The 12375-nt window shown below is 39.9% G+C and overlaps 1 protein-coding gene across 1 annotated transcript in view; it reads right to left on the bottom strand.

Moving 5' to 3' along the window:
• The window catches only part of LOC307032418 (procollagen galactosyltransferase 1-like), a 34852-nt gene that overhangs the window by 20482 nt on the left and 1995 nt on the right, over positions 1 to 12375 (bottom strand). Inside the window, exons 2-6 of the mRNA XM_079670386.1 lie at positions 6868 to 6978; positions 6555 to 6672; positions 5392 to 5526; positions 2929 to 3133; positions 596 to 715 (exon numbers count right to left, since the gene is read on the bottom strand). Of these exons, the coding sequence (XP_079526512.1) occupies positions 596 to 715; positions 2929 to 3133; positions 5392 to 5526; positions 6555 to 6672; positions 6868 to 6978 (689 nt within the window). The remainder of the gene's footprint in view (positions 1 to 595; positions 716 to 2928; positions 3134 to 5391; positions 5527 to 6554; positions 6673 to 6867; positions 6979 to 12375) is intronic.

Below are 12375 nucleotides of genomic sequence, written 5' to 3'. Positions count from 1 at the left end.
CTTCCAGGAGCATAGACCTTACCGTGACAATAGACAAGACGAACTGACACTGAACACTGGGAGACAGGGGAATTTAAACACAGGGTAACAAGACACAGGTGGGAATAATCAGGGAATTAGACACACCAGGGAACTAACGACAGACATGAAAACACAGGGAAAAGAGACCAGACAATATACAGGGAGGAAAACATGACAAGGAGAACGGAAAAACATGACAGCAAACACCCAAACCTAGACAGACAACACTAAAACCCGTGACATAAACCTGGGGGTGTGACAAAAGTAAACACTGTCTAATTAAGTTTGTAGTTTGTACGCAGAGGCATACATTATTGCACTATGGTTGAAGTTTGTAACTCTATAACTAAATATAAAGAAAACCGGTTTTCTTTTACATAATGACTATAGCAAAAAAGGGATTCAGTTAAGCTAAAGAATAATTGGGGGAAATTAAATAATTGCAAAACCTGCAGAGCTGCACAACAACAGCCTAGAGTCTGAGACAAGCAGACTGGCATCCTTCTGCTGAAACTGTACAACACAAAGAAATCTGTCTGGTCTTTTTAAAGGCTCCTTAACATAGTCGACTCACCCATGACCTCCAGCTGAGTATGCAAGAAGCTCTCCTCCTCATCCTGCAGGGTGCCATGGGAACGCATCGGCACTGGGAAATAGCCATAAGCCTCTTTGTTGCAGACATACATCTGCACATCTGAGAAGGGAAAAAAGAAAATCATGCTTACAAAAAGGGCAGAACGATTTGGAAACAAATAATTTGGAAAGGTTTTTACTGATACTTCAATTAAGATATCAGTCACAATATTAAAGGGAAGGAGGATTTTTGCATCATTGAATCATTGAAAAATCTTTTTGAATGATCGTGGTGTGTTTATATGTTAAGATCTGTACAAAATAGAATAGTGTTCTGACCTACAATAGTATTGTAGGTCAGAACATCCCTGTAGTACGGTGGATGAGAGGTGCAATCGACAATTACAAAGTGTGAAACACTTTAACAAAGCTTGAGACAAATTTACATTTTATACAACAAATTTACATTTTATAAAACAAAATTACATTAGCAAAATACTTTTACCAAATAAAAAACGATTTAACATTAACAAAAACAAATTAACAAGATGCGAAACACTTTTACAAAGCTAGAGACACATTTACAAGTGCCAAAACACTTTAACATTTGCCGAAACACTTACACAAACTAGAGAATCAAACCGGAAAGGGAAAGCCCATCATACCAGAAGTGACGTGCAAGTGATTGACACAAACTTAAGTTTGTTTTGGCTGATAGACCGCCGGTACCTACTGTATGGAGGGTAGGAGTGTGTTTGTGGTCGTTAAACATGTTTTGTCCGTTCTGTGGAAACCACCTGGGCCAAGTGTCATGGTTTTGCTCATCTCAAACTACTTTCTCGTGCGCAAGAGATACGTTCTCGTGCACACAAGAAAGTTACAGGTTCGCCAAGTAGGAAGTGGAGCTGTGCCTTTTATACACAGCCTACGCTGTGTTTACCTTCATTAGATAGCTAAAGAGCGACTGCAGGCTGCTTCATTATAGCCACACACACCTCTACACACACACACACACAGGGGCGGACTGGCCATTGGGAATACCGGGAGTTTCCCCGGTGTTTGCCCAGCCCATCCCAGTGGGGTGTGGCCCACTGGGCTGGGCAGGGCTGGGCCGTTTCGATAGGCTACCTTTGCCCTATCTATCAGTTTCAATTTCACACAGCAGGCCCGTAGCAGCTGTCACTGCGCAGTGAACGATCAGGAGTGAGTGACTGAGAGACCTAGCTGGCAGTTGCTTACAGATGGATAAACAAGCTCCAAAGGGGGTATATGATAATGTATCATATATTTCCTTATCTGAGTAAGCCGAGCCGTATCTGGCCGTGCAACACTCACAGTGTCACATACTGTATGCAGAAGTATTATTTTAAGGAACACATTAAGTTGACAAAACACTCGAGACAAATGTAATTAAAGTCAGATCCACTTGTGTCTTAGGTGATATCATAAACCTGTTAATGTACGCATTCAAACACTTTTTCTTTTACCAGCTGTATTCACCTTGCAGGTGCAACTATGTGGCTTTTATCCTGGATAAAGTGTTTAAGTCATGGATGTTTCAAGTTTAACTTCTTCATATGTCTAATATTATCATTGACACTTGATAACCCGCGTCGTAGCACAGTTTAGCGAGAGCGCGTATGTTTTGGATTAGGCCAACCGGCTAACTCAAACATATCCAGGTTAGGTTGAACCAGCTTCGTAGTACAGGCCTCTGGTCCCGACCAGGGGGGTATACTACGAATCTAGTTCAACCTATCCTGGATATGTTTTGAGTTATCCGGTTGACTTAATCCAAAAAAAAACAGGTGGTTTCAACAGAACGGACAAAACATGTTTAACGACCATAAAGGTCCATAGGTACCGGCGGTCTATCCGCCAAAACAAACTTAAGTTTGCGTCAATCACTTGCACGTCACTTCTGGTATGATGGGCATTCCCATTCCGGTTTGATTCTCTAGTTTGTTAAAGTGTTTCGGCAAAATGTTAAAGTGTTTCGGCACTTGTTAATTTGTCTCTAGCTTTGTAAAAGTGTTTTGCATCTTGTTAAATAGTTTTTTCTTTGGTAAAAGGGTTTTGCTAACTTTGTTTTAGAAAATGTAAATTTGTTTTAGAAAATGTAAATTTGTCTCAAACTTTGTTAAAGTGTTTCACACTTTGTAATTGTCGATTGCACCTCACGACAATAATTACGTCAGATTTGTACTTTCTTGGTCACATATGCTGCATTTAACAAATATTGCAATACTATCCTAATCAAATACGCAACAAAATATGCCTAGAAACACTTTCATCAGCCCTGCAGATAAAAAAATTGACATCTGTTTTTCTCACCTGCCATGCGAGCAGAGTAGGCAAAGACGATGACATCATCCAGGGCCCAGTTGTACTTGGGGTGTGGGGGATAAAAGGCCAGCTGCCGGGAGGCCTCTTTCTGCAGGTCCAGCAGGTAGGTGGAGTGAACCATCGGCACGGCGAAACAGCCACGACGCTCCTGCTTACGGATAGGCATGTAGGCTGGAGTACGCTTGTAGTAGCCCTGCAGAGTGCACACAAACACCGTACGGTTAAACACTACTTTCGTTACTCTGATTTGTTTCCTAAAGAAATAAAAAGCTGTGGAATAATGAGGAACTTATATTTCACTGAGATCTGAATATTGGCTGTCCAAAGTCTACAAAGAAGACACTTTAAAGGATTAAGACATATCTGAAACTCAATTCTTTACTACTAAATTACAAAAATATGTAATAATAAGTGACAGAGAATGAGTAATACTGACTAATAGGAAGAGTCTCTGACAGACTGATGCGTATTGCCTTTAGGATACTTAGAATTAAGTGTTTTTGAAAAAAGTCCCCTGCAGGAATCAGAGAGTCGGTTAATGTTTTTGCTGGACGAAAGAAAACGTCTGTGTGTCAGCTCTGATTTGACAAGAAGCAAAGATGAGTACTTAAAGGCATCCTGTCTCAACAGATCACAGACACTGTATTCAAGACATGCACATACAGTGTGTAATGCCTGATAGATCAGATGTGCACCTTTGATTGGTCAAAAAAACATGTTCGCATAATTTTAATGATATGTTAAAAAAAATATATGACAATGTTTTTTATTAAAGTAACTTTTATCTAAGGCATGCATGAATTAAAAGACACAATGGCCTTTAGTTCTAAGTAATCTTATAAAACAGCACGGACAGCAATATCTGAGTGGAGCCCGCAGTAAGAGACAGAGAAGTAGGAACAAATTAAACATAATGAGCCGTGTGGGTTGTCTGTGAAGCAAACCTATTATCTCCTGATATCACAAACCTTTAGCTAAATATGATGTTATTTCAGGACAATAAAGTTTAATTTCACCTGTGAGACAAATGATTTACTTTAATTTACAAAATATATTTACAGAGCATTCAAATCCTGCTTGGAAATCTGGGGGGAAATACTTAATAACAGAAACATCTCTCTACTCAGCCTTTAAATTGACTAATGTAGAGTGTTTTTAAAGTGACTTGTTTGCACAAATTTGATTTCCTCATGCATTTAAAAAGGAAATAAAGTGTAAATTCTCTCTAGATGATATTTATGTTTTATGAAGGTGGAAGGAGATGGGCTTTATTATTCGGCACGATTGCATGAAAAGGAATTGTATTCACAATCAGAGAGTTAATAGCAGACTTGGGAGTACATCATTCACCTGGGATGCAGAAATAAGAGGTTTTTATGGAGACGTTTCGAAGAGGCTACACTATGTATAATCTCTACAATCTGTTTGTTTGGTTTGTGTGTGTTGGAGTCAAGAGGCCATACTAGAGTAACATGCAGAACATTAGTCTAAGTACATGCATATTTGTATATCTGTATACAAAGACTTAGAAAGAATCTGGTTGGGTGAGGTAACTTAAACAATTTAAAGGTTTTCTCTGTTTTCTCTGATTTCTATTGTTGCCATTTTAAATATTCTTATTATAGTAAAGTGTTAATACCACACCCAGATCAGATACACAATTAGTAAGAATCAGAAATCCTTTATTCGTCCAACAGCAGGGAATGTTACAGCAAAGTGGGGAGTGCAGATAAGGCAATCACACATTAATTATGCTTTTTTGGGTTTTCCCTGTCCTGTAGTGTGTGATATAGGCTTTTGTGCATGTAAATGGTCTGCAAAGTCTCAAATCCCAAAGTTCCCTCTACAGGGAGTTTCTCTCCGACACAGTGTGTGTGTCCCCCCCCTGCCTGAAATGCCTCCTTTGTTGTCCTTTGTTTATTTCGGATACATAGTGACATCACAACGTAACACATGCGCATCTACGGGCTAGCGATTGTACATGATTGCACACGTTGTACATGATAGGCCTAGGGACGGGACATCTCTAAGCAGTTCACCAATCACAACAGCACCGGCCAACGAACCAATCAGAGCAGACTGGGCTCTGGTTTCAGACAGAGGGTGAAAAGAGGTGCTGCAGCACAAGCAGTGTGAGAAAAATAAAGAGCTTATTGAACATTAAAGCATGTAAACATGTCACAGTAGAGGCACAAAATACAAATGTGAACATTAAAATGAAATAAGTTCACATACATGGTAAAAATGGAAATAAGAAGCAACATTATGATGTACATGAACATACAAAGTTACTGAGCATCCAATAATAGCAATTATATCAGTACAAAAGTGTAAATTGCACATGGAGGTGGTATTGCAAAAAACAGGAAGTTGATGTGAAGGAACTGTGAGGAATACCTATACCAGCTCTATAGGTGGTTAAACAGCATAACAACTAATCATCTGCAGTACCTGTGAAGTTATGCCGCACCAGAAGTTGGAGTATGCGGCTCTGGACTCCAGCATGGGCGCTACAATGGTCTTGTTCTCACTCATCAGCTTCCATAACATGTCCGTGTTGGTGAGCAGGTTGTCACAGTCAGCCACCTGCAGACAAGAGAGAAGGGCACGATATTGACGAGAATCCCACAAAAACATAATCATGCGAGCACAGACAAAGTGTCGCCTGCTGTCACTAAAAGATTGATTGAGCCTCAGCATCCCTCCTAACAACTCATTATAACTCACAGCCCTGAACCTTAAACAATGCTAACCGACAGACTGCACTTGTTTTACCATGTCTTGAGAAAAATGTAATTTCAAATTGCCAAAACTCATAATTTAACCTTTGTGTTTGTCCACCGGGATGTGTCTCACTAAGAGCAGCTGCAGTAAATAAAGACTGCTCTGAGTCTACATTTTCTTCAGATATGTTTAAATAAAGCCAATTATAACTCTTAAACTGATATTGGAAAATGTACTTGTTATCTTTTCACTTAATGTTTCCACAGTGCACATTCAGGTGGTATTAAGATCTTTTTGAGAAATATTAAAGCTGGAGGGAAAAACATGACACATCTCTAAATCAACCCACATAGAAAAATGCATGTAACTATAGCAACATTGCTAAGGCTTCTTCCTACATTTACAGTTAACTCTCATATACAAAACTGACAACAAACAAATATTTAACCTCTAGCATCATTACATCTTCTCAATTACTTTGCTACATAAACCCAGATCAGTAATGAAATCTGATGTAACAAAATGGCTAATTTAAAACACAAAGAAACACTTTATGGTTAAAGAGCGTCAACAAATATTAGACTAACTCAAATTCAACATTAAATAAATCTACATTGGTGAGTATTTATTTAAATGTCTTTATGTCTAAGACATAACATTATTCATTGCAGTTTTGTCTGTTTAATGCAGTTCCCATTCTTTTACTATGAGGAAGATCAAGCTTTGCTCATTTTCAAATTCAAACCCTTTTAACAGCTGTAATCAGGTGTACTCGACAATGGATTTAAGTCCCACGAATCTGCTTAATTTACCACCCATCAGAGACATCCCCGACAGTAGCTGCATAATAAGAGGAGGCTTTTGAAGCTGCTGCGTGGATGATAACATACCAGCAGGTAGTCGGCCCAGATCTCACGGGCGGTCTCCAGCGCAGCCTGACGGAGCTTCATTACGTGTTCGTAACGCAGATTATTCCAGTGCTTAGGCCCCACCTCGTCTTCAAAGGCACTGGGAGACATGCACAGACACACCCATTTAGTAAAGCATGACACACACACACACACACACACACACACACACACACACACACACACACACACACACACACACACACACACACACACTAACACACACACACACACACACACACACACACACACACACACACACACACACACACACACACACACACACACACACTACCTGGTTTCATCATCAGGCCTCCACTCCACATAGTGATAGTCATTCTGCACCTTCACAAGCCAGTCTCTGAGGATGGCTGTGGTGTTATCTGTGTTGTGATCAGTCGCCACCCTGCCGGGGGAGTGCGGAGGAGGGAGGTGAGTGGGAAGAGAGAGCGAGAGGGAAAGAAGGGCATTTTTTTTAATACATTTATTAAAGAAAGAGCAACATCGCATGTGTTCCTCTGTATTCTAGGCCAAACTTCCCTCTTTTAGTTTATATTGTTATATTTATAACAATGTTGTACTGTTACACAGATCTGTCCACACATTTCTGTATTCTATTATATCTTTGCTTAATGAACCTACATTTTCTGGGGGTTTTGTGATTTAAACTTTTTTTCCATGCTTATAAGAACTCCTTTAAATGTGAGAGTACCTTGCAGTACCTGTACCACCCCATAGGTTACTCTTTAAATTGATCCAGTGTTACTTGAGCTAAGGGGTAAATCTATGGATAAATTATTCAGTGACTGTGTTGAATGTTATACTCCAACAATAATACAGTCAAATAAATGTTATTTACCTTGTCCAATATCACAAATCTCCCTCGAGGGGCTGATATCAGGGGTTTTAGGGATGCACAGATGTGAATCACTGTAACAATATTACGCTGCGCCTGCTCCTGATTTTTTTTTTTTTTAATTCAGTGATTCCACCTTTATTCGGTTGCAATGCACCACAGCCATCCCTGTGCACAATAATGGCTTGTTCATACATATTTGCCAGCAGTTATTATTCTGTCACTCAATAGCATTTGCACAGCAGGAGGTCCTTTGTTTTTCTTGTTTGCTTCTTACATTTCTTGCAGTCAGCTAACGCCTCCACATAAATAATGCTTCCTCGAACAGCGTGAAGTGATGTGCCGTTATATGCTAATGTTACCTTACATAGACAAAAGATCACAATCAGTTGCATGCACAAAGGCAGGGGTGCCCACACTTTTTCAGCTTGGGACCTACTTTTAAAATGACCTCATAAACTGTGGCGCGCTTACACTAATTGCATAAGCGCATAATAGTAGGGCTGTACGATTATGGCAAAAATCATAATCTCGATTATTTGGATCAATAATTGATATCACGATTATTAAAAACGATTATCCATTTACTTTGAAAACATCGATTTATTGAAAATAAAAAAATGTGAACAGTATTTTTTTAACAGTTGATTACCCTGAACTTTAAAGAGCAACTTGCAGGTTTTTTTTTTTTACTACAATTATGCTTAACCTTGCCTGAAAATTACAATTAAAAATGTTAATGCAGGATTTGATATGTTTTACAAGACATAAGGGCAGGAATTCAGAGGAAAAGGAGCCGTTTTGAACTCTGCTACTAGAAACTGCTTTTTTTAAACGTCAAACGCGTCATATTATGTCACATGGGGGAGTTAACTTTCTCGGACTCGTTCTCTGCCCAATCCGTATGGAGCTATTTCAGGGTCATAAGTTTTGATCATTCAAAAAAAATAAAATGTATTTGAAAGTTCAAGTTTTTATCCTGAACTTTGAAAAATACAATGATGTATTCAAAATTAAAAAAAGGATTTGAAAAACATTTTTCAGGTTGAATATTATTTTTGATTCAGTTCAGCAATTTTTTTTGAATAATATATTTATTTTCAGATTTCACTTTTATACATATTTTGATATTTGAATCCTTATTTTTTTCAGCAAATATTTTTTGTTTTCAGATTCAAAAGAATAATTTTTTCAGTTTCAAATCTTGTTTTTTCAGGTTTCACATTGCTTTTCACCTTCAGATCGTTTTTCACTTTCAGATCTTTTTTTTTCGTTTTCAGATCTTTTTTTTCGCTTTCAAACTTTTGGCCCTGATATTGCTTGGGGGGGCGGGGCTTACCAAAGAGTAGTTTGCCATCCTGAGTGACAGGCCTCCCTCTGTCATGTCGCCTTCATGGATGTTAGAAAACTGAGACCAGCGTCAAAGTTCCGTTAAGCGAGCTGTTGAGCATCGTAGTTGGCAACAATCAAGTACAAATAAACTGTGTTAGAATGTGAAATTACGTATCCGCAACGAGCCAGCAGGTTGTTCTGGTGGACCTGACGCCATCCCCGGCTGTCTCACGGAGAGATACCGCAGGTCCTTCCTTCCTGCAGCGGTCAGACTATACAACCAGCACAGCCCCTAGTAGACCCCGCACAAAACAACACAGACTATAACACCTCTTGTTGATAAATACCAACTATGTGCAATATTTGCAGTATGTGCAATATATATATGCCGTTAAAAACTGTGCAATATATACCTGGCTGCTAAATCCGCAGAACTGTCACAGGGTGTGTATTATGTAAAATGTGTAACTTTAAAAATATACGCTATATAATTTCTTTTTTTAATCTTTAATACTTTTTGTATGCATGCTTAGGTAACATTAAGCTGTCTCTGGCTCTTCTGCTGTAACAATGTAAATGTATCCCCTGTGGAACCTTTATATATATACAGTCTATGTGTGGGACTAATAAAGGTATTCTGATCGCAAAAACCAAGCCAATACTGTGCTGCGTTCATGGAGCTACGTGGAAGTGGGGAAGGACAACGCTTGATTGCGGATACGTGATTTCAGAGCTAGCACAGTTTATTGCTCTTATACCTTGATTGTTCCCAACTACGATGCTCAACAGCTCGCTTAACGGAACTTTGATGCTGGTATCAGTTTTGTTTACCACCAATCACGGGAGTATTGTGTATAGAAAGTGTGTAGTTGTATTTCTTGCGCTACCTAACATCCATGAAGGCCTCATGACAGAGGGAGGGCTGTCACTCAGGGTGTCAAACTACTCTTTGGTAAGCCCCGCCCCCCGAAGCAATATCAGGGTCAAAAGTCTGAAAGCAAAAAAAAAAGATCGGAAAGTGAAAAACTGGGTGCGTTGTGCATCCACCTCCCTGCAGCACATACTCCGTCTCCACAGCTTTATCAAGAAAGCGTATTACATCTCTCTCCCCCCTTCGCTGCTCTCTCTCCCCTCCGGTGCACGGCACCGTAAGACGTAGTGTGGAGTTGCACTAGGTAACGCTGTGGTGGCTGTACTGCTCCAGCCGTCTCCTTTGTGTTTGTTTGTTTCCCCCTGTCTGTGTTGTTTGTGTGGGCGTGGTGGCTGTCACTCCTGGCTCCCGGCTCAACCTCCACTCACCTGCTGCAATCAGCTGTGCACCCTCCCCGACTACACACCTGCTTTCCATCAAGCCATTTACAACAACATATCAACGGAGGCTCCACAACCTTTCTCCGCCAGATCGTCAAGTATCAGCCGTATCTCGCGTCTCCCCTCCGGTCAGCACCGTAGTGTGGAGTTGCATTAGGTAACGCGAGATACGGCTGATACTTGCCCATTAGTTTCTGTTATGGTTCAGTATCAACAGTCCTGCAAGTAACGTTACTATATTATCAATACTACTTTAGTTATAGCCTGATATATGATTGCTAACTTTAAAATGTTGTGATGTGACTGACGTTAGCTAACATTCTAACGCCGGTCACTCACCAAGACAGCTGCTCTGTTCTCCACTGGTTCTCCAAACACCAAAGCTCCATTTCTCTCCGATGGCCGTTATTTTTTCTAATCCTTGGCTGCTCCTGGTCTCTTGGACGCCTAGTAGGCTCATAATTATAATCATATGCATTCGAATATATAATTTCAACCTCTTCTGTGTCAAAACTAGCATTGTGATCCATGTTTATTCATACGTTAGACCGGCCGCCCTCCCCCTTGTTTCCCCCTTGTTTCCCCCATGTTACGTCACACGCGGGAGGTCACGTGCGGAGGCTTTTTTATGCGGAACTGAAAATGTCTTACTAAAACGACGCCAGATGTCACTGTAGTGTATATTTCTGTATATTGTTTGGAAAATCTAGTGTATTCATCATTTTCCTACACATTTATGCACTGGTGTCTCTAACCTGCAAGTTGCTCTTTAAGTATGAGTGAAATTCAACTGAAAAACCAATAAAAAATAATAATAATCGTTTCATTTCGATTATGTTGTTTTCATAATCATTGCAAGCCAAAATTGTAATTACGATTAAAATACGATGAATTGAGCAGCCCTACATAATAGTGTGCTGCATTTGCGCTTCAGATGATGAGGTGAGGCCCCCTCATAACTGAACCCATGAAACATGAACCCGTATGGCACAGTACAACTCAGTACATTTTGGGCATATTTTTATATACATTGGAAGGATAAATAGGTAATCAGCTCGTCGTGATTTGCAGCCCATGCGTGGTGAACTGCGTGTTAGAAAATATGAGATCTCAGACTGGCTTACCTGTACGTCAATCAAGTGGAAAATGCCATAGTAAGGATGGATGATAGACTAACTTAAATATAAAAAAAGAAGATTCAATAAAGCTGCAAGGAAATCATGTTTTGGACTATTTGGGGCCAGCACGTGAAATGGAAATCAGTCTAACCATTTATCAGAATCAGAAACAGATTTATTGCCAAGTAGGTTAACACATAGGCGTAATTTTCCTTGGTCTACATGGTCATGGTGCATACATAAATACAGTTAAAGAAGATAAAAAGTACATTCAGCTGTAATGTAATTACGATTCTAATTCAAAGCCACTAACGTACACTTCTAAACCATAGACATGCCTACGGGTGCAATTTGGGGTTAAACGGTCCCATTTATGGTCATTTTCAGGTCTCATAATTGTAATGTGTGGTGTGCCTCTAATGTGACATGTTTATATTATTTAATGTTCAAAAAGTATTTTTTTTCTTATACTGCCTGTGCTGCAGCACCTCTTTTCACCCTCTGTCTGAAACCAGAGCCCAGTCTGCTCTGATTGGTTAGCTGGCCGGCGCTTTTGGGGGCGGTGGGAGATCAACTTTGGGATTTCAGCCTTTGCAGACCATTTACATGCACAAAAACCTATAATAAATTACAGGAAAAGGAAAACCTAAAAAAAGCATAATACTGTATGGCCCCTTACGTTTCTCCAGGACACTTTGACTGCAGGTTCTGGGGATCAAATCACTGACCTTCTGATTGGTAGAAACCCCAAAGCTAAAGTCGCCCCTTTCATAAAACCATTCACATAAGAGTACAAATGAATGCACCTTAAAGCAATATGGAAAAAGTACATTTAAGATATATCTCTAAATTCTGGAAGATATTGCGACGATAAAATATTGATTTACTATCCATCTCTACTTTTGTCAAGCCATCATTACAGCAGAGATGCACATCACCAACGTCAAGCGGGACAAAGGAGATCGCAGACAGACAATAGGGGTTGTGGAGCGGTACAGCGCCATTCGTCGGCTGTCTCTGTTATCATAACACATCAAAGTTTGTGTCAGCAAGGGGCCGAGGCACAGAGAAAGCAGGAATGGGGGAAAGAATGTGTACATATGAGAGAAATTGTTTTACTCCCAGTCCTGTCATGTACTGAGTGACGTTGGGCGTGCTGCGACTGTTAGCTTCCCATCTGTCTGTG

This window comes from Notothenia rossii (assembly GCF_949606895.1).
Source record: "Notothenia rossii genome assembly, chromosome: 1".
In the NCBI taxonomy this organism is placed as follows: domain Eukaryota; kingdom Metazoa; phylum Chordata; class Actinopteri; order Perciformes; family Nototheniidae; genus Notothenia; species Notothenia rossii.
This window is presented reverse-complemented; position numbering and strand designations above follow the sequence as displayed.